The sequence below is a fragment of the Geotrypetes seraphini genome, chromosome 12 (assembly GCF_902459505.1).
Source record: "Geotrypetes seraphini chromosome 12, aGeoSer1.1, whole genome shotgun sequence".
NCBI lineage: Eukaryota > Metazoa > Chordata > Amphibia > Gymnophiona > Dermophiidae > Geotrypetes > Geotrypetes seraphini.
The window spans coordinates 44,196,158-44,219,707 of NC_047095.1; the positions used below are offsets into that span (position 1 = coordinate 44,196,158).

At 44.4% G+C, this 23,550-nt stretch overlaps 1 protein-coding gene across 3 annotated transcripts in view; it reads left to right on the forward strand.

Annotated features, from left to right (window-relative positions):
- WLS (Wnt ligand secretion mediator) overlaps window positions 1–23,550 on the forward strand; it is a 121,543-nt gene that overhangs the window by 87,668 nt on the left and 10,325 nt on the right. For all 3 annotated transcript variants that reach the window (XM_033916412.1, XM_033916413.1, XM_033916411.1), the window contains exons 3-7: window positions 7,054–7,178; window positions 9,145–9,306; window positions 9,896–10,032; window positions 13,257–13,425; window positions 22,524–22,621. In XM_033916412.1, coding sequence (XP_033772303.1) covers window positions 7,054–7,178; window positions 9,145–9,306; window positions 9,896–10,032; window positions 13,257–13,425; window positions 22,524–22,621 — 691 coding nt within the window. The remainder of the gene's footprint in view (window positions 1–7,053; window positions 7,179–9,144; window positions 9,307–9,895; window positions 10,033–13,256; window positions 13,426–22,523; window positions 22,622–23,550) is intronic.

Sequence of the window (23,550 nt, forward strand, 5' to 3'; positions counted from 1 at the left end):
TGCGCCAAATTTCGCATTTATTACTCAATTATTGTGGGAGCTAAGTAATGTCAAACTTTGACTTTTTTTGGAGCACTAATTTTTTCGGCCAAGTTTACTGTAATTCAGCCATTCACTCAGTGCTCGACAAAAATTATTATTGGTAGCATGAATAGAGCTCCAAAAGTTGTGCAGGGTAGCTAAGTTTCAGTTTTTTTGGAAACATAGCCCGTGAGATATTGTGTCTCAAAGTTGTCAGAATGTCACTGTCGTACTGTATGTCATTGCAGTATGGGGTCAAACAAATGGCTATATCTCCACGAATATTCCACAGGCGAAACTAAAACTTTACCAAAGTTCGTTTGATACATGTGGGACTTTGTGCATAAAGTTTTATCAAAATCCGTGATGGTCATGCAGGGAGCCCTTGATCACTTGACATGGAATAACCAGTCTACCAGCTTGAAACTTAAAAGTTCTGTCTAGAAAGGACCTGTATTTGCAATCAGTGATCTTCGGATAGGCAAAGAGGTTGTGATTTCTGGTTGTCCTTGTGGAGGTGTATAGTTCGAAGTGAGGTAAGAGATAGGTGGGAGCCATTCCCCACATCAGTTTACAGCAGAAGCAAGAGAACTTGAATAAAATTCATGCTTCTATCGGCAACCAGTGTAGCAGTTTGTAGTAGGGACTAATGTGATCACTTTTCTTTAGTCCGAATATTAAGCGGACGGCCGTGTTTTGCACTATTCTTAATTTTCTCACTTTTTTTTTTAGGTATACTCACATAAATGATGTTGCAGTAGTCTAGGATGGATAGAATCAATGACTGTACCAGTAGTCTGAAAGATAGAGGATCAAAATATTTTTTGATGGTTTTTAATTTCCAAAGTGTGGAGAAGCACTTTTTTGTCACCGAGTTCGTGTGTTCGATCAAGGTCAAGTGGGTGTCTAAGGTGACTCCTAATATTTTTATAGTTTTTGATATTGAGTGATCGTGACCATTTAGGTGTATTGATGTTATGGTGATTTTGTCCTTTGGGCTTGCCAAGAAAATTTTTGTCTTTTCTGTGTTTAGTTTCAATGGGAAGTTGATAAGCAAAAAAGGAAAGGAGGAAGACTGAGGACAGGAGTATGAATTTGAATGGATAGTCCAAAAATAAATTAATGGAGGAAAATGGTGAAAGGAAAAGATCCAACCTCAGAGATAAAAGTGGGGGAAAAATGGAGGAAAAGATCCAACCTCAGAGATAAAAGTGGGGGAAAAATGGAGGAAAAGATCCAACCTCAGAGATAAAAGTTGGGGAAAAATGGAGGAAAAGATCCAACCTCAGAGATAAAAGTGGGGGGGAAGAATTGAGGAAAACAGGAAGCAATGAGAAATGAATAGCAAGCCTGAAAAAGATAGTTGAAGGCAGAGAGACTAGGACCAAAGTGATTGGAAAAATAAAATGCCTAAACAGCAAAGTATAGTTTAATAACAAAAAAAAATATTTTGAATTTATCAGCTGAGTTATGTGCATTCTTGATGCAGCTTTTCGATATACAAATGATGCACGGAAGTGCAAATCATTTGCATGCAAACGTGACTGATTCAATGGCTCAGCAGTGACAGCCTCCTTTCACTGCTGTTGGATATGTGCAGCCCCAAACCAAAAATAAATATGGCAAGAGGGATGCTCACTCCCTCCTGCCACCAGACGCTCCCGCCCCCCCCCCCTCCTCCACACAGAACTTAAATATGGCAGATGGGGATGCCCACTTCCTCCTGCCAGCAGAGGCCACCCTCCCTTAGCCCCCCTCCTCCCTGATACCTTTAGTCGGGAGCAGGAGGAGTGCTCAGTCCTTTTGCCGCCAGTCACCGTCTGCAATGCAGGCCTTAGGCCCCTCCCTGGTGCATCATTTGATGTATGGGGAGGGGCCTGATTGGCTCAGATTCCTCAAGCCCCTACCCCTTGGGTGGGGTATTAGGTGTCTGAGCCAATCAGGGACTCCTTTAGGCTCTCTGTATCCCGGACACAAGGGGGAGAAGCCTTAGGGAAATCATCTACAAGGCCAAAAATATGATCATATGACATCTCTCGTAAAAGACGCATATTGGTTGCCAGTAGCACACCGGATTACATTTTAAAACATTATTCCTCACGTTTAAGGTACAATCTGATCACTCTCCAGCTTTCATTGATAGATTATTGACACCATATAAGACCTCGAGGATGCTTCGGTCGACCCAACAGTTCCTTCTTACAATTTCCTCTTGCACACCAAATAGTTTACGACACCACCCGCAATACCATCTTTTCAGTTCTAGCACCATCACTGGAATTCCCTCCCTATCAATTTAAAACAAGAGCACTGTGCCTAAAACCTTTCTCTTCCAAGATGCTTTCAGTGTCTAAAGCACTTCAGCCTTAGAATTCCCCTCACTAGGCTTTATGTTTCTCTCCATTCTTTCTTGCATTCTGTACCCACCCTCTTGGTTTATCCCCTTCCCTAATTACTTCTAATAATAATAATTATTTCTATAGCGCTACCAGACGCATGTAGCGCTGTACAGAGTCACAAAGAAGAAGAAAACAGTCCCTGCTTGAAAGAGCTTACAATCTAAACAGCCAAGACAGAGAAACAGGATATCATGGATTCAGATTTCCCTTTTGTGTTCAGTACAATCGGTGTACATCCCGCAGATCTATTTTTGTTTATTTAAACTTTCGTACAAAAGTTTTTCTTATGTGTAAACTGCTTAGGATTTTTTAGATGTGTTAGCAAATGCAATCGACTTGAAACTTAATGCATGTTAAAGGGCTATAACACTGGTGCCCTAAAACTGGGGGTCATTGTGGGGTACGTAGTAATAAGATGCAAAACATGCAAATGTCTATAAGGCAGCTCATTACTATTCAGTGCTGCTTGTCTTGTGTGTGTGGGAGGGGGCGAATGGCAAGAAGGAATAGCCATCCCTCCAGCTGATTTTCATTAGCGCGGAGGGGAGGACAAGACAGTGTTAACTGTGTGGAAAGAAATATTCTGGTGGTAATTTACGTAGGCCTCACTCGCAGTGAGTTTTGTTGGCAGTGAACTATGGCGCGCTTGTTAATGTGTGTGCCCATTCTCTGCTCTTAAGGTGTAAATTCTGTCAACTGTACTCTAGTAAGGCAGCTCTGTGTTTATTCCTTTATGATTGCTGTTATGGGAAATTATTATCCATTCCATGAACATTTGCTGGAGCGATACCATGCCACTAAAAATGTGAAAAATTTGTCGCGACGAAATCTCTCTTAAAATGATGGCCAAACGTTGGGCACCGTAGCCAGCAGTAAGCCAATCACGTACCTGAAATAACTGTCCGTTATTCTCATTCAGTAGTGGCTAAGACAAACCTCCATCAGAGCAGCCCATAGAAACCCGGCCTTTCTGCACCTTGTGAAGTCCTAGTGTTTTTGGGAGAGACAGTTCTCAAAACCCTGAAACAGTGCACACAAATATTGGTGAGTGGGGTTTTGGGGGACCACCGTTTTTTTACCCCTTTCAATAATTTATATACTAGCTTCCCAGTTTATGGACTAAGTAAAGTGGTGGCCATGTATAGACCACTTTAAAAGTAATAAATATATATAAAAAACAAAAATTTTTTATTAGATTTTTCTTTTATTTCTGTTTGTTCCCAGTTTTTATACAATTGCCCAATTTGGTGAAAAACAATAAAAACACAGGAAGCATTAAGATCTAGCTAGTGCAGTGAGGGTAAGAGCCGAGAAAACTAGGTCAGATTTTTTTTTTTTTTTTACTGCAGCTCTTTATAACCCTGAACAAGTCACTCAACCCTACATTTCCCCAGGTACAAAACTTAGATTGTGAGCCCACTAGGGACAGAGAGAGTACCTACATATAATATATGTTAAACTGCTTTGGTTGTACTACAGAAAGTCGGTATATCAAAATCCATGACTGCCCCCACCCGCTTGCCTTGTACAATTCTGGAGGCGGCATCTTCAAAAAGATATAAAAAGGATGGAGTCAGTCCAGAGGAAGGCTACTAAAATGGTGTGTGGTCTTCGTGATAAGGCGTATGGGGACAGACTTAAAGATCTCAATCTGTGTACTTTGAAGGAAAGGCGGGAGAGGGGAGATATGATAGAGATGTTAAAATACCTACGTGGCGTAAATGCATTTGAAAGGAAGCTCTGGATGAAGTTAAGAGTCAGGAGTAATCTAAGGAAACACATTTTTACAGAAAGGGTGGTAGATGTGTAGGACTGTCTCCCGGAAGAGATGGTGGAGACAGATACTGTGTCTGAATTCAAAAGGGCCTGGGATAGGCATGTGGGATCTCTCAGAAAGAGAGCGAGATAATGGTTACTCGGTTGGGCAGACTAGATGGGCCATTTGGCTTTTATCTGCCATCATGTTTCTATGTTTAGGAGTAGCCATAATGGTTAGAGCAGTGGACCAGAGAAGTTGGGATTCAAATCCCTCTGGAACTTCTTGTGATCTTGAACAAGTTACTTAACCCTCCATTTTCATAAATGCAAACTTAGCTTTTGAGTCCTCCAGGGGACAGGAAAAATATCTACTACTGTATACCTGAATGTAGAGAATGACACACTGACAAAATTCATCCATGTCCTCGCGGATAACCGTAGGAAACCATCCCATGTCATTTTTTAGTGTCTGTATCAACCTCAGTCCTTCTACACCAGCATTCTTCAATGTAAGGCTTGAGGGTCAGTGGCTGTGCCCATTTGCACTCCGATTCTTCCCTCTCTCCTTAAAGAATGATATGGAGATGGTTTCCCGTGGTTATCAACAGGGATTGGAACGGTGATGAATTTTAGCACCCTGTCTTTTTCTACCTGAATTGAATATAACTTGATTTGGGACTACAATTGAAGAGGTCCTAAGCTAAATCCAAAATCCTTTCCCCTTTCTCTACAATAAGTATCCACCCACCAGTAGTATTCATCCATTCCGCTTAGAGAATGACACGGTGACAAAATTCTTCACCGTTCCCGTCCCCGAGGATAACCGCAGGAAATAATCCCATTTCATTTTTTAGTGTCTATTTCAGCCTCAGTCCTTCTACACCAGCATTCTTCAAAGCAAAGCTTGAGGGTCAGTGGTTGTGGCCATTCCGCTCAACTATTCAAAAATGAAGTACCACAAATCCCCTTTAAAATAAAAATCAGCAACCCAGAGACCACTCAGCAAGTGCTCTCCTAAAGCTATGCCCCAGGAAAACCACAGTACAGATTTTGTCCAGGCAGCTGGTGGAGGGGCTGTTGGAAAACAGATTTTGTCTGGGTAGATTCCAAAGTTTTAAATATCAGCCTCAGAATTCTTAGTAAATATTTTAAGGTGGATTTAAAAAAAAAAATTTATAGTAAATCATAGATGGAAAAGTTCCTTTAGCTTGGTCATGAGTTGTGAGTTTCTTTAGGACTATATATAATTATTATATTTTTCTTTTTTTAATTTATTTATAACTTTCAAATAGTTATTTATAACTTTCAAAGAATACATCTTTCTCCATGAAACGCAGAAGGAAAATAAATTCAGGAAGTCCCTTTTTTAATCATTCCTTAATGATCTTGACAACTAGGAACTGCTTCAAGTGGTCTGGAGAAAAAAAGGTATAACACCCAAGTACTTGACCAGAAGGAATGTAGCACCCAACTTAATTGTCTCCTGACATAGAAAGGAAATCCTTTCTTCATTCCTAAGTGGTTTTGGAAATATCAGGGTATAACCATATTTTTTGACCTCCCAAATAATTTCTGAGAATTCTTAAAATATAATTTCAAAATCATATTAGCGTCCTGTTCAAAAACAAAACACACCAGAAGGGTAGCTTTTTCTATGTCAACTGTTAGGGTTTGTTCAAGAAGGGCAGACACATTTTCAAAATCAATCCAGGTCTCGACCTTTCTTTTTTCCTGGTTCCTTTTGAGGGACCTTTCCATTTGGCAGGTAATAAATCTTATTCATTGGAGGAATATTATTTAAGGGAATTTTTAGATTCTCAGACAGATATCTTAAAATCAATAGGTAAAACACCTGGGGCCAATGGAAAATTCAGGAAACGAAGATTTAACCGACTGTTAAAATTTTCTATATATTAAGGTGTTATCCTTTAAACTGCTGCAAATGTAGTATCTCTTCCAGTGTTGGCCTGGACTGTAAACTCCATTTTCATCAAGTCCACAGTTTTGGTTAAAGTATCCAATTTAGCTGTAATATTAGTTACCTCTTCCGTGGATTTGGTCACTTTAGTCTTCCTAAGTTGTAGGAGTAGCCAGATGTCATTCAGGGAAGCCTCTGTGGGAGGGGGTACAGTCCCAGCTCTCTTGATTATAGTCATCAGCTGTTCTGCCGTTAACGCTGTGCCCTTGCTCAGAGACCCCCGTATATTCACTTCTGGGATCTCGGATCTCCTGCCCCAGAGCCCTGATAGCAGCTGGACAAGGAGGGTTGAGGGTAAGCGGAGGTGATAAGGATGTTTCAAGATCCTAAAGGGTGATAGGCTCTCCCAAACCTATGTCCAGCGCCAGGCTATCCAATCCTCCAGATAATTGCGTAGTTGTTAGAGCTGCAAAGAAGCGGTCGACAGTCTGCTGGATGGGGATAGACGCTAATCACCTCCTACCTTTTCGTGTGCGGCATATCGGCAGCGCTGAAAACTTAACAGCGCCCACAAACAGATAAATAAAATTGCTTAGGAAATCCAGCGGCTGTGGGCTCTTTACTGCTTCTTACTCTCGGCTCTCACACCGCCTCCATCTTGACACCCCCTCCTGCAAAACTGCTTTATTCATATTTTTTTTTTTTTTTTACGTGCTGATTTGAGACATCCCGTTTGCCCCTTTGTAAGTCTGTAAATTCATTGCAGCAATATAGGCCTTTAGGAATGTAAGTTGCATAAAACAATGATTTCCTTGACTGGACAATTGGTTGTATTGTGTTTTTTTTTTACATTTATTCACCAGTTTTGATCTGGTCTTTATAACCCCCTTTCACATCACCTCCCCAGCAATTTACTAATAACGCTACACTACGCTGAAAATGTCTCATTTCCTACAGAAGAGAATGCCATGGTCACACTCGATGTAACTATGGCATACCGCAATGATTTGAGTGGGAAGTGGACAGAATTGGCACGTTCGACGGAGCAACGGAAGCTGAAGTGCAAATTGCCAACTCCCAAGGTAGGCTACTGCTTGCGATTCGGTTGCATTTTGAGTCGCAGTGTCTGAACAATTGGTTATTTTCAGGAAAAAGTTGTAGACACGGTGATGGTGATTTTATAACATGGTACCTATGTGAAAAGTTCATCAACATATGCATTAAGTGCTACAGCCCACCCCCCACTGCTTTCAGCAAAGGTAAAAGTAATATACAGGCAGTCCCCAGGTTAAGAACGGGTTCCGTTTTTTTAAACCATTCTTGAGTTTAATTTGTATGTAACTCGGAACCTGTACAGTACATAGACTATAAAAACATTAAAATAAAACCTGGGGTCTCAAAGTCCCTCCTTGAGGGCCGCAATCCAGTTGGGTTTTCAGGATTTCCGCAATGAATATGCATGAGATCTATGTGCATGCACTGCTTTCAATGCATATTCATTGGGGAAATCCTGAAAACCCGACTGGATTGCGGCCCTCAAGGAGGGACTTCGAGATCCCTGAAAACCATCCTCAAAATAAAGTACTGTAGTTTGAAAAGATAGGAGGTTTACACTTACTTTTGTTCTTCATCTGTCCCACTGTTTCCTCTCGACCACCACATCCAACATGTCTCCCTCATCTCGCTCTTCCCCATGCATCTGTACCTCATACCTCTCCCACCACCAAGTCCAATATTTCTCTCTCCCTCCCTATGCCCAATTCTCCTTTTCTTTTCCCTCTCCCACCTCAGCATCTCTTTCCCTCGCTCCCTCCATTCTTCTATTTTATGTCTCAAGTTCATGCTCCCTCTCCCTCCTTCCATTCTGTGTCCCAAGGTTATGCCCCCTCCTTGCATGCGGCACACAGTTGACTCAGAAGCCTTCTCTTCCTGTTCCAATGCACCCCTTTTCCTCTCTTCCGTGTCCCAATGCCTCCCTCCCACGGGTGTTGGCTTCTTGCCGTCTCCCTCCTCCCTGCCATATTTCTCAAAGCCGTGACCGCAGCTCCTGCACAGGGCCCGCAGCTGACCCGGAAGCCTTCCCAGCAGAGAGGGAAGGCTTCCGGGACTGCCGAGGGCCGCATGCAGAACCCATGGCCTCAAGAAGAGAAGTACAACAGGGAAGAAGGAGTCGGCCAGAGGCGGTAACACCCGCGGGAGAGAGGCAAGTGAGAAGGGAGGAAGAGAAGGCTTCTGAGTCAGCTGCGGGCCACGTGTAGGAACCGCAGCCGCAGCTTAGAGAAGAGAAGTATGGCAGGGAGGAGGGGGCCGGCCACAGGAAGTAACACCCGCAGAAAGAAGGCAAGTAAGTTCATAAGTACGAGTCCGACGTAAGTCAGGTGTTTTTAAACCGTGGACTGTCTGTAAAAATATGGAGCAACTGACTAGACTAGGGGTGGGCAACTCCAGTCCTCGAGGTCCGGAATCCAGTTGAATATGCATTGAAAGTAGTGCATGCAAGTAGAGCTCATGCATATTCATTGGGGAAATCCTGAAAACCCGACTGGATTCCATCCCTCGAGGACCGGAGTTGCCCACCCCTGGTCTAGGCCGTATAGTTAATGGCTGCTCTTGTCCTGCCCCTTCTGCCATGAGCTTCCTGTTTCTGAGGAGCATAACCAACAGAGCCATCAGCGACATGACCTAGAGTTCAGTTGGTCCATGCTCCATGGAGCTCAGAATTTAATAATTGAATTCTGGAATTCATTGCCAGAGAATGTGGTGAAAGCAGTTAGCTTAGCAGGTTTATAAAACGTTTGAATAATTTCCTAACAGAAAAGTCCTTGTTCCATGGAGCAGTCAGAATTTAATATCTTGTGTTTATAAAAGGCTATGTAGGTCTGTTAACCACTATAGAGAGAGTTTAGTGAATCCTAGAACTCTTGCCAGAGGCCAAGCTGTCAAATTAGAGCTGCCCTAGACGAGGGGCCAGCAGCTTCTGTGATGATGACCACTTCTCAGCTGCCTCGGTTGTCATTTTGATTGTTCTTCCTCCTTTGTCATGAACAGAGCCAGATCAGTGAAGGCCACTACTACGAATGTGATTTGATTCCACTTATAGAGCTTGGGAGCGTGGCTCACAAGTATTACCTGGTCAACATCCGACTGCCTGTAAACGAGCGGAAAAAAGTTAACATAGGGATTGGAGAAATAAAGGATCTCAAACTCACAGTAAGTTGCTGAATGACACCTATTGGTCCCCCTTTCTTCTTGTACAGAATATATGTTGTACATGTGTAGGGCAGTGGCCTAGGGAGGAGGACAGTCCACCCTGGGCGCCATCATGTTGGGAGTACCAGCACCCCTCTCGGTCCTCCCCGCCCCCCCCCCCCCCCCACTGCGAGTAACGACTTCCAACGCCACGCATAAGAAGTGACGTCAGAGGGAGAGGTCACAAGGAACACGTTGAAATTGGGTTATGGCAGTGAACAAATAGAGGTGGAAGGGGGGGAGGTCTGAGAGAGAGTATGGGGGAGGGGCACCACCACCCTGGATGCCTCTCACCCTTGCTGCGCCACTGGTGTAGGGTAAGCAGGCTTATGCTTATTTCAGGAGTCTGTCCAGGATTTTATCTTAGCAAGGGGAACCCCCATCCTAAACAGCTATTGCATTTTCACTTCATAGAACATTGTCTAAAACGCAGTGGTTGCGTGATAAAGAGGAAGGTAGTCTTAAATCACAAACTATTACAAATATGAAGTTGAATTCTTGTAAAACAGCTGTTCTTAGAACCAGGACTCTTTATTTTTCTACTACCTAGACAATTTTCCAAAATGGCGGCTTCACCAAAGTATGGTTTGCTATGAAAACTTTCCTCACACCCAGCATCCTTATCATCATGATTTGGTACTGGAGACGGATCACCATGATGACTCGATCCCCAGTCCTATTGGAAAAGTAAGTTGAGAGAATATTTAAGTCTTCCTGCATCTGTGTTTTAGTGGTGGTCTCGGTGATTCATGCTTGCTGTGCCTTTCTGAGGGAGAGAGAATATGTCTTGCTTGAGTATCTTCACTTGGTCATGTCATTGTATAACTTTTTAGGGGCCCTTTCACTAAAGGACATTAAGCACTTAGGCCCTGATACTATAAAAGATGCCTAAAATTAGGCGCCTAGGTCATCGTGCCTAGCTGATCTAAGCAGCTAACGTAATTTTCTTAATTGGAAGCCCAGTGGTTAGAGCAGCTGCCTCGGCACCCTGAGGTTGCGAGTTTGATTCCCGCTGCAACTTCCTGTGACTCTGGGCAAGTCACTTAACATTTCATTTCCCTGGGCACAAAATAAGTACCTGTCTAAAATATGTAAACCACTTTGATTATAACCACACACAGAAAAAGCTGTAGACAAGTCCCACCCCCTTTACCCTTTAATCGGCGCTGATGATTTAAAGCGCCATTAAAAACCATTAAAGAAATTAATTAGCTGGTACGGTAAGCAATTGAAAGAAGCTGTGGAAAACGGGGAAGCATGACTAGGACTGGCCTACAGAATATCCAAGGGTCAGACACGACTGAATAGATAGTAGTAGGCACCTACCACTTTGAGTCTACACCCAGGCGCCTACCATTGTTAGAGACAGATTGAGGGGTGGATTTGGGACGTGGACTCATTTAGGTCAAGAAAACCTTGGCCTAAATAGCAGTGCGCCTAAGGTTTTAGCGCCTAAGAACGCTTAGGGGCGATTCTATAAACCGCGCCTATCAGATGATTAACAAGAACATAAGAATTGCCGCTGCTGGGTTAGACCAATGGTCCGTTGCGCCCAGCAGTCTGCTCACGCGGCGGCCCCCAGGTCAAAGACCTGCGCCCTAACCAAGACCAGCCCTACCTGCGTTCATTCTGGTTCAGCAAGAACTTTTGTCTAGCCTTGTCTTGAATCCCTGGAGGGCGTTTTCCCCTATGACAGACTCCGGAAGAGCGTTCCAGTTTTCCACCACTCTCTGCGTGAAGAAGAACTTCCTTAACGTTAGTACCGAATCTATCCCCTTTTAACAACTGCACTCAATGACACCTAGAAGCTGGGCATCATTTATAGAATCGTGATAGGCTCGATAGGACACTAGAATGCGCTTCCAGAGGGCGTGATAGGACAGAGTACGGTATTAGGGTTCAAGAAGGGATTGGACAGTTTTCTGAAGGAAAAGGGGATAGAGGGGTACAGATAGAGGACTTCTACACAGGTCCTGGACCTGTTGGGCCGCTGCGTGAGCGGACTGCTGGGCACGATGGACCTCTGGTCGGACCCAGCAGAGGCACTTCTTATGTTCTTAGAATCAGGGCTTTAGTGCATGGAAATAGGCTACCCCGTGACCCCCGTTAAGAAGTTATGTGGCAGTTTGCCTGTTAATTGCATGTTAAATCATGCGTTACTTAATTTTTACCGTTGGGGTGTGGCATAGGCAGAGAGTGGCCGTGGAAGACATTTGGCAGGTAGTGTGCCACGTTTAGTGCATGTTAACTCTCTCTAATGCATAGTTAACACGGTACCAGTTTCCTTCTCTTAAAATGGAGGCACTAAGCCCTTCTGTATCAACCTGGACTAGGTACCACATGTTAACACACAACTGGGCAAATCTTAAGCACATTCCCACTGAGGTCCAGAGTGCCCTGTTAAGGGAATGTGCACGTCCCAGGAGTACCTTTTTTTATCCTGGATGCAAACCTGTGTACCAAGACCCTGAAGACCTACAGCACAGATGGGAGTAAATTATAAACATTAGTCCTACAGATTAACTGTTTTGAGTTGGGCCAGGACAAGGGAGTCAAATAGATAGGGATAGAATGGAACTTTCAGGATGGGGATACTCAAATATCTGGCTAATAACGAGACCTGGCTACATCTCCAGGCATTTCTCCAACCAATTCTTTGCTTGGCTTGTGAGCTCCTTTTCCTCTTGACCGAGGTAGAACATTTTGGGGAGTTTTCTTTAGGCTAGACAGAGATGGTTATAAGTGATTTGGTAGTCCCTTACTTCAAATGGCAACGGCTGAGGCTGGATTGAAAATAATTTGTAGATTTCTGTTTGCGTTAGAAGAAACTCTCTCTTGTATGGATTCCAGGCTGAACCCTTTCTAGACATTACACATAGCCTCCAGCTAGGTCTTAATGGAAGGGGGGGGGGTCTGCCTTGGGTGCCTTCTTGGTGGGGGGGGTACTGTCACTTGAAATGACTAGGTCCCAATTTGCACAAGCCTCGTTCTGCTGTCCTGACTACAGATGCATCAGGGGACAGAAAACACACACACACACGTACGTACGCACACACACACACACACGTACACACACACACAGCCAAAGAGATGTACACACACACAGCCAAAGAACCACACATATTTATAGTCCCCCCCCCCCTTTGTACATGCCCAGTCACAAGCTAATAATGGGTGTAGCTTATAGGGAAAGATAGGTTTCGTTTCTCATGAACCACAGGGAGGGGGGTGGGAAATTCCACAGCCAGTAGTCATAGTTACAGATAACAAAAAGAGACAATGTTTTTGTGTGATTTCTGCATAGCAACATAAACTTATAAAGAATATAACCTTACAGCACCCATCCTCCACTCTGCCCCCACCCCCGCTTGTGCATCCCTTCCCTCGTACTTCTTTAATTTTCTCAGTGCGAACAGCATCACTAGCTTGCTGTTCTCTCTGACGTCACTTCCGGGTCCCATGCCTAAGAAGTGACATCAGAGGGAGAGCTGACACAGACAGCAAGTTCGCCATGCTGCTCACGCCGGGAAAATTAAAGAGGTAGGAAGGGGGGGTGGGGGGTTGGGAGGGAGCAGAAAAGAGTGTTGTAACAATGAGTATCTATCTAGGGCAGGGGTGGGCAACTCCAGTCCTCGCGGGCCAGAATCCAGTCGGGTTTTCAGGATTTCCCCAATGAATATGCATTGAAAGCAGTGCTTGCAAATAGATCTCATGTAAATTCATTGGGGAAATCCTGAAAACCCGACTGGATTCCAGCCCTCGAGGACCGGAGTTGCCCACCCCTGATCTAGGGGGACTGCTATAAGATATTGAGAAAGAAATACATTTTCTAGTCCAGGTTTATGAGCATTGTAAAATTAATTATTTTAAGTAGATTTTATACTCATTTTTGAAAACCATTTCTTCCTCAGAGTCATTTTTGCCCTTGGAATTTCTATGACCTTCATTAATATTCCTGTAGAATGGTTTTCCATTGGATTTAACTGGACATGGATGTTGCTATTTGGAGATATCCGACAGGGAATTTTCTATGCTATGCTTCTGTCATTTTGGATCATCTTTTGCGGTGAGCACATGATGGTAAGTTTGCCAGGAAGTTAAATGTCCATATCAAAAGCTTTAGTAGCAGCAACATATCATTGGAAAGGATCTGTCTCTGTTTTCTTTTATTCTGGGCCGACTGTAATCATGACCCCATTCACAACTGATGTGCTGGCTTAATAAAGAAACAAAATCCGTGATTGATCTACTGCTATACTTAGTAGCAAAGTTTTCCGTTTAGTTTATAACATTTTATTGAAGGAATTAAACAAATGTACAGATATACAAGAATATAATACATAATATTTTCATAACAATTAAATTCATAAAAATATACTTACTTGGTGGGTAGGGGAGGCTCCGACCCTTAATAGAAGGGCAGGGGTTATTATTTTATTTCATAAAAAATTAGTGATAGAAAAGATACAAGTTAATATTGATCCGGGAGGGCATTTTATAATAGCAAAAGTTAGGATTAACGGGGTTAATATGTGGCTTTGTAATTTATATGCTCCAAAAATATGACAAAAATTTTTTTTCAACAATTTTGAATTATCTTTTACAACAGGATTCTTGTCCTATTATAATGGGGGGAGACTTTAATAGGGTGACAAATCCAGATGTTTTCCATTTAAATAGTCAAAGGGAGATGATTGCTGTGATGATTATGTGACTTTCTCAAGTATTTAGTTTTGTATAAAGCTTTAGACATCCCAGGTCAAATTGTTTCTAAGAAACCTTAACTAAACATAAGCTGGCAAAATTTCTACAGGGTGAATACTCCAAACACATTTTTCTGCATACAGGCAATGGCGGTTTAAGAACGCCCGACTTACGTCGAACTCATACTTATGACCCGGGGTCCTGCTTCTCCCTTCCTGTGCCAACGCGCCCCTTTGTTATCCCTTCCTGTCCAAACGCGACCCTCATCATCATCTTTCCCTCGTTCTGTGTCCCAAATTCGTGCCTCCCTCCCTCTCAGGGGTGTTTACCTCCTCCCAGTCGCTTTTCTTTTTGCAAATAGAATGTTGGGCATGATAAAGAAAGGAATCTCGAGTAGATCGGAGAAAGTTATAATGCCGCTTTATAGGGCAATAGTCAGACCACACTTGGAATACTGCGTCCAACATTGGTCTCCCTACCTAAAGAAGGATATAAAACTGCTGGAGAGGGTGCAGAGACGAGCAACAAAACTGGTGAAGGGTATGGAGAAACTGGAATACGAGGACAGACTTATAACACTAGGATTGTTCTCCCTTGAGAAAAGGAGACTGCGTGGGGATATGATCGAGACCTTCAAAATACTGAAAGGAATCGACAAAATAGAGCAGAGAAGATTATTTACATTGTCCAATTTGACACGGACTAGAGGACATGTAATGAAGCTAAGGGGGGACAGGTTCAGGACTAATGTCAGGAAGTTCTGCTTCACTCAGAGAGTGGTTGACACCTGGAATGCTCTCCCAGAGGAGATTATTGCGGAATCTACCGTCCTAGGCTTCAAGAGCAAACTAGATGCATATCTCCTTAAGAGAGGCATATAAGGATATGGTGGAATATAAATTACGCCAGGTGTACACCTGGCAGGGCCTCCGCGTGTGCGGATCGCCGGACTTGATGGACCGAAGGTCTGATCCGGAGAAGGCAGTTCTTATGTTCTTATGTTCAAAGCCGTGAGCAACAGCTCCTGCATGCAGCCCACTGACCTGGAAGCCTTCCCTCTAACGTCAGAGGGAAGGCTTCTGGGTCAGCCGAGAGCCACGTGCAGGAGCTGCAGCTCGCGGCTTTACAAAGAGAAGTGCGGCTGGGAGGAGGGAGACTCAGCCAGCTGGAGGAGGTAAACACCCATGGCAGGGAGGGAGGCACGAATGTGGGAAACAGAACAGAGGAAAAGACAAAGAGGGGCACATTGGGACACAGAAGGGAGGAGGAGGGTTGCGTTTGTCAGGAAGGGAGGAAGAGGGGGGTGCGTCGGCACAAGACGGGAGAAGCGGGGTCGTGTTGGGACACAGAAGGAAGGGAGGGAGCACAAATTTCAGACAAAAGATGGAAGAAAGGAGGTAGGGAGCATGACCTTTGGACACAATGGAGCGAGGGAGGGAAGCATGATCTTGGGACATAGGATGGAACGAGGGAGGGAGGGAGCATGACCTTGGGACTCAGAATGGGGGAGGGAAGCATGAACTTGGGATATAGGATGGAACAATGGAGGGAGTGAGGGAAAGAGATGCTGAGGTGGTGAGGGAATAGGGAAAATTGTTGGGCATGGGCCTTGAGTGAGAGGGAAAGAGATGGTGCACATGGGGAAATGAAGAAAGCGGCAAATTGTTGGGCATAGGGAGGGAGAAAGATTGGACATGATTGTGGGGGAGATGTGAGGTATAGATGCATAGAATAGAGAGAAGAGAGGGAGAAATGTTGGATGTGGTGGTGAGAGGGAATTGTGGGATGGATGAAGAACAAAAGTAAGTGTAAACTTCCTATCTTTTCTTTCTATTTAACTACAGTACTTTATTGAAAACGCAATTTGTCGTCAACGCCTTCATGTGCTAATGCTATTTGCTGCTAATGCTTTCCCGTCCTGTAAATGTTTTTATGGGATTTTGTCTTTCCATCTTGTAGGATGAATTTAAAAGAAGGTTTCAACAATGATATCGTTAGTTAATGTTTTATTGCGTTTGTCTTGTCGAAACATGTTTAGTGTTTTTAATATCTATGCATGTAATTTTGTAAATCGCATAGAGAGTCATAATCAAAAAAAAGTCTAAGTCCCCTTTTGGCCTAAGGCACTAAATGCTGAAAGTAGAAGCAGGGAAAATGTCCATTCTCAAAAAAAACGTACAAAAGGAGGTGGTTTTTAATAATAGCCTGCTTCTCCGTTAAGCTGTTTAAACGGCCAGACCACCACTACATCTACACTTAAGACGTATAATAAACCAAAAATAAGCCTAAATCCCAAACGCCCAAAGCCAGGCCTTTTAGGTGAAGGAAGAGCCAGTCCTTCGCCTAAAAGCTGAATTCTGTAACCGGTGTCTGTCAAAAACAACACCGGTTATAGAATCCATCCCCTCCCCAGCAACGATTGCGGCAGGAGAGAAGGCTCATCTCCCCTGCCACGATAGCGAAATCACGAAGTGCCCCCAGTGCGGCACTTGGGATCGCTATTGCGGAAGGAGAGATAGCAAATCTCTCCTGCCGTGATCCCCCCCCCCCCCCCGGCAAGATCGGGCAGGAGAGAGCTCAACCCCCTCCTGCCCCGATGCAGCCCCGCAATCGGCTGGGGCAGGAGAGAGGCAAATCCCTTCTCCCCGGTGACAGCCCCCCCTCCACCCCACGACAAGATCCGGAAGCCCAGCCTCTCCTGCCCTGCGACCACCCACCACCACCACTAAGATAAGGGCAGGAGGGATCCCAGGCCCTCCTGCCCTGATGTAGCCCCCCCCCCCGACCGCCCCACCCTATCTGCGACAGCCCACCCCCACCACCCCACCCCTTTACCTTAATAAAAGTTGGACGGACGGATGGGTCCCAAGCTCAAGCCTCGCCCACAGGTGGGGGCCTTAGGTGCCTGGGCCAACCGGAATGGGCCCAGTTGCCGTAGGCCTTGCCTTAGGCACATGGGTTGTGTTGTGTTGGGTTCCCTCCTGCCCCCTTGTCGCGGGGGGGGGAGGAGTTGCCGGTCAGGAGGGCCTGGCCTCCTTCTGTCCATATCGGATCGGGCGGGTGCTGGGCTGCGTCGGGGCAGGAGGGGTTGGAATCCCTCCTGCCCATGTCCAATCGGGGGAGAGGTGATGGATCGCGGCAGGAGAGATTTGCTATCTCTCCTGCCGCAATAGCGATCCCAAGTGCCACGGTTGACGGCACTTCGGGATCGTTATCGTGGCAGGGGAGATGAGCCATCTCTCCTGCAGCGATCATTGCTGGGGGGTAGGAATATTGTCGGGGCCGCTGAGCTGATCGTTGCAGCTGCGATCAGCTTAGCGGCCCCTTTTTCGACACTTATACCTGTTTTGACTTGGTCTAAGTCAAAATGTATAAGTGCCGACTAGGCAACCTGTCAAAAGTTTTAGTTATACCTGTTGTACGACTAAGTGTAGGTCAGCCTACCTACCGCCCTTTCCCCTCCTCTAAAAATGCCTATTTTTGCTCTATGTGTTTAGAGGCAGGGGAAAGGCTTAAGCTGGTTTTAGATACATCTAAAACCAGCTTTGGTTATAAGTACTTGGATGATCAGGTTTTTTGATCATCCAAGTACCCATTTAGGCCACTTTTTAAATGTTTTTTTTTTGGGGGGGGGGGTTTGGATTATGAGCCCCATAGTTTTTAAGCAGTATATAAATTTATAAATAAATATTTCTTTGATGTTTAATTTTTTTAATAGACTGTGTACTATATAGGATCCAAGTTGCATACAAATTCAACTTCAGAACAGTTTTATAAAAGGAACTTGTTCTTAACCCAGGGACTGCCTGTATTTTAATGCATAATTTATTATTTATTTGCTAATTTGAAATAATTTACTTTGGATACCTTGCTAATTGATTCATTTATATTTTGGGGTTATAATAACTTAAAAGGCTTAGTGACTCATTAAACTTTCAACTGTGGAAATGTCTTTACCTGCCTAAATGAAGAAATACTCAAACCCTTCTAACCTCTCAGCGTGTGATTTTATTATTGTCTACTTTCAATAATTATGGGCTCATCTAAGCAGTTTGAAAATGGAGATAATTCATGCTTACAAAGCAGGAAAAAACTGGGGGGAAAAACCCAAACGTTGAGCTAACAGTTTTAAGAGTTAGAAACATTGTAAAAAATAAAAAATAAAATTGCTTTGGAAGATCAATGGTGAATCACTGGTGAAACTGTTCAAATCTGGTCATCTGCAAAACAAAACCTTGCAAATGGCCTTTTGACACTGGAGTAATTGTTCAAAGTACTGTGTTGTGAATTCAGCAGTGTTAAAAGGAAACCTTTTCTACCACCTTATCGTAGAAGTCATCGTCTAAATATGCAAAAGAAAGGACACCTGTTTTGTAAGATGAAATATGGTATGAATTTGGCTGAGGGGGTAGGAGTGATGAGTGCTATTCACGGATGTTTTCAATGGTCTGGTTTGTCTCATTTGGCATAGAGAAGTTTTTCATTGAGGCCTCTCGTGTGCCTTATGTAATTTTACAATATGATAGGGTTGGCTAGTTCTTCACCTTAAATAACGTTCGTCGTTGAAGCGACGTGTATGTTTTATGCAATCTGATTTTTATATGTATGTATGTAGCTTGTTATAGTGTTGTCTTTATGTGTTTTATACGATAAATGTTATGTTTTATTCTGTATGTTAACATGTAACTCGCCCTGGATAACAGCGGGCGATAAAATCTTGATGAGGCAAAAAAAACATTTGGAATAAAGTGCTTTGGACTGATGAAATGAAAATCGAGCCATTCAAACAAAAGTACCCAGGATACATTTGGAGATAAAAGGTGAAGTGTCTTGACGACTCCTTTGCCAACCATTTAACGGTCATTTTTGGATCTAAACTATATTGTAATGCTTTGGGATTGTTCGGCAGCCAGTGGCACAAAAGATATTGTGAAGGTGGAAGGAAGAATGGATTCAACTAAATACCTGGTAAATGAATCCAAAATGAGGCTGGCTAGTTCAACAAGAAAATGATCTGGAATGCCTCAAAATCAACTACAAGATTAGTTAGAGACCTGAATATTAGTGAAAGTCTCTGAGTAGATCTCAAAAATGCAGTACAGTACAGTGGAACCTTAGTTTACGAGCATAATTCATTCCAGAAGCATGCTCGTAAACCAAATTACTCCTATATCAAAGCGAGTTTCCCCATAGGAAGTAAGGGAAACTCACTTGATTGGTTCCACCTTGCCCCTGGCGCTGCTCCACCCCACCACATCCCCAAAAGACCCCCGAGGCCACTGGTGCGCTTTCACACACACACACCCGGCGGACCGGCATCGCCCCCCCCCCTTGCGCGAACTGGCATCCCCCGCCCAAACTGAAGGCTTACACCCATCTGGCACCGGCACGCAGCACCAACCCACAGGAGGTGCCGGTGCCCGAAGATCCTACCTCTTGCTGGGCTGGGCCTTGAGCATCTGGCGCTTGCTCAAAGCCTTCTGGCTCTCGTTCTCTCCGAGAATCTCAGAGAGAGGCGGGTGCCAGAAGGCCCTGAGCATGCACAAATGCTCAAGGCCCAGCCCAGCAAGAGGTAGGATCTTTGGGCATCGGCACCTCCTGTGGGTTGGTGCTGCGTGCCGGTGCCAGATGGGTGTAAGCCTTCAGTTTGGGCGGGCAGGTGATGCCGGTTCACATGGGGGGGGCGTTCGTGAGGGGGGCGATGCCGGTTTGCAGGTGGGGGGACTCGCAAATCGAGTCAATGCTCGGTTTGAGAGTCACAATTTGCAAAAATGTTTTGCTCGTCTTGCAAAACACTCGCAAATCGCGTTACTCGCAAACCGAGGTTTGACTGTATATTCAAAGAGACCTTAAGACAGTTTCTAAGCTGAGAATGGAAATGCTTGAAAGCTTTTATTTCTGTAAAAGGTGGTGTTAAAATTACGACTGAAAGGGTGTAGAAACTTTTACACCTACTGTAATTTCTGTTTTACCTATTTTTAATATATTAAAATCAATAAATGAAAAGTAACTATGCACTGAAATTAGCAGAAAGATGTTCCCTCTAGTTCTATAAACTTGTGCACCCCAAAAGTATGCCTAGTATGCAGATTTTATGGCTGCAGTTTTATAGAATTTAATCATTGGCGCTTTTTGTGGGGGGTTTTTGTAAATCTTTATTAAATTTCCAAACTACCATAGTGCAAACAAACAATTTCAATATACATAAGTTTACATTAATCATTGGCTTTTAATTGGCGTTGGCCAATTTGTTGACTTGTGTTGGTGTTAAGGGGTTGGAGGAGCTGCCGTACAGCGAAAGATTAGAGAAACTGGGCCTCTTCTCCCTCGAACAGAGGAGATTGAGAGGGGACATGATCGAAACATTCAAGGTACTGAAAGGGATAGACTTAGTAGATAAGGACAGGTTGTTCACCCTCTCCAAGGTAGGGAGAACGAGAGGGCACTCTCTAAAGTTAAAAGGGGATAGATTCCGTACAAACGTAAGGAAGTTCTTCTTCACTCAGAGAGTAGTAGAAAACTGAAACGCTCTTCCAGAGGCTGTCATAGAGGAAAACTCCCTCCAGGGATTCAAGACAAATTTGGACAAGTTCTTACTGAACAAGGACGTACGCTGGTAGGGCTAGTCTCAGTTAGGGCGCTGGTCTTTGACCAAAAGGGCCGCCGCGTGAGTGGACTGCTGGGCATGATGGACCACTGGTTTGACCCAGCAGCGGCATTTCTTATGTTCTTAATTGGCACCAGTTGGCAGTTGTATACCCGAGTGCCCTTAGCCACTTTTCTAGAACTTGCATGTGCACATTTTATGATGCCCAACTTCTCAGAGGGACATGGGCTTAGGTCGTAGAAGGGCTTAGTCGTAGGTGTGACTAGGAGTGAAGCACTTCTGTTATAGAACAGTGTTTCTTAATTCAGTCCTGGAGTACCCCCCCCCTTGCCAGTCAGGTTTTCAGGATATCCACCATGAATATGCATGAAAGAAATTTGCATATAATGGAGGCAGTGTGTGCAAACAAAGTTTATGCCTGTTCATTGTGGATATCCTGAAAACCTAACTGGCAAGGGACCACCTGTTGCTGTACTCGGACCGCGTTTGGTAGCGCTCTGACTTTTATTACACAGTATTTTGGATATTCTCAAGCGTTTCTTATCTTTTCTGGTTTAATAAGAACGGACCCCAGAAGAAAGTTGTCTTAATACCAAAATACGGACTGTGTCGGGTCCATATCGCAGATTTCATACTGTGTACTACACTTCCCCCTCCGTATTCGCGGGGGTTAGGGGCAGAGACGGCCCACGAATATTTAAAAAAACGGTTCTGCCCCTAACCCCCGCTTCCCCTGGCTATTTTAAGCCCTGAAAGCCCTCCTTAAGCCTTACCTGATGGTCTAGTGGGTTTTCAGGGCAGGAGTGATCTTCATACACTCCTGCCCCTTGCAGATCAAGTAATTGCACCGCTTTTAATTGTGAAGGGGTTTTTTTTTTGTTGTTGTTGGGTTTTTTTTTTTTTTTAATAAACTGTTTACCAAGATCATCATTACTACACTGTTGTTTGTTTTTTTTTGGCAAGGGAGTACTCCAGGACCAAGATGAGAAGCATGAATACTTAATCTTCGACATGACATAACTTGATTGTAGCAGGTTTCCGGGTCTTGCTGCGTCTGTGTAGAAAGAATCGACGTTTCAGCCATCATGTTGTGGCTTGGGACGTCTGTTCTTTCTACACAAACGCAGCAAGATCCGGAAACCTAAGAGAACAATGGCATAACTTGTTCGCACCTAAAGTTAGGTGTGAAACTGTGGCCTTGCGCTAATACTCTATAGTGGCATTATATAAATCATGCTTAGCCTGCATCATCCCAGCATCTAAATTTTGGCATTATTTCTTTAGTCTGCCCTGTTAGAAACATAGAAAGATGATGGCAGAAAAGGGCTATAGCCCACCAAGTCTGCCCACTCTACTGACCCGCCCTATCAAGTCTGAGTGTCTTACTAGGCCTCTGTAGGGATCCCACGTAGATGTCCCATTTATTCTTAAAGTCAAGCACGCTGTTGACCTTGGCCACCTGCTCCGGAAGCTTATTCCAGTGCCCTACCACTCTTTCCGTGAAGAAATACTTCCTAATGTCACCCCTAAATTTCCCTCCTCTGAGTTTGAGCGGATGCCCTCTTGTGGCCGAGGGTCCCCTGAGTAGAAAGTTGTCATCCTCTACCTCGACACAGAGTGTAGAGCTGCAGTTTGTTCAGTCTCTCCTCATACGAGAGACCCTTGAGCCCTGAAATATTGTTTGTGTTTTAACCTTTGTGCCGTGTCGAGGCTGCATCGGCTTCTGTTCACACAGGGGTGCTAGACAACCGTCTGTACATAGATCATTAAAAATGGGACTCTTGACATCAATGTGTAAGCTAACTTTTATCTAGATTAAATGGTGCATTTTAAATTTCATTAGTAAGAGCCTTTTCTCAATTTTCAGGACCAGACAGAAAGGAATCGTCTCTCGAGATACTGGAAGCAGGTTGGGCCAATTGCATTTGGTTCCTGTTGCCTCTTCATATTTGATATGTGTGAACGGTGAGTGGACAGTGCCAGTACCCAGTGGGCTGCTGGAGACGCTTCACACCACCCTAAGATTTTAGCTAAATTTTTGCCCAGAGGTGGGTTCCGTTCCCTCTACTTTCTGAAAAATGTAATTAAGGACACAAGAGTAGCCATACTGGGTCAGACCAATGGTCTGTAGTGTTTCCAACAGCGGCCATTCAGGTCACAAGCACCTGGCAGAAACCCAAAGAGTAGCAACATTCAATGCTACTGATCCTAGGGCAAGCAGTGGTTTCCCCTATGTCTGTGGACTTGTCCATACCTGTTTTTAAACCCAGCTATGCTAACTGCTGATAACCCATCCTCTGGCAAAAGAGTTCCAGAGCTTATCTATTTCCTCCTATTTGTTTTCCTTCTCCATTTTACAGAGTCACTTCAGTCAGGATTGCTTAGCAGTCTGTGAAATTAGCCTTCCTATCTAGCAGAATCTGTCCATGAAACAGAGGCTGTTCCGGTGCCCTGGTAAATCCAGCTCAGAAGATGACATTTGAAACCCAGCTCAGGGTAGCTAGTGAGCATTTGCTTTATTTTACAGATTTAATGTACCGTATTTTCACGCATATAATGCGCATGCGTGTATAACACGCATACACGTATAGCGCGCGGGTCCAAAGCATGTCTAAAATTTTTTTTATATAGCACGCACACGCGTATACCGCGCATGCTGCTATAACCTCCTCCCACTCCCGCTTACTCTTCTGGCCTGCGAATCGGCATCCTCTCCCCCCCCCCCCCCCCCGGTCACATCACCCCGCGATCCTACAACCCCCCCAGCACCGCAAAACATCTCTTACCCAATTGGGCACCGGCACCAGCATCAATGCACAGGACATGCCAGTGCCCGAAGATCCTCCCTCGTTGGGCTGGGCTGGGCTATGCGGTGCGAGGGAGATCCTCCTTCT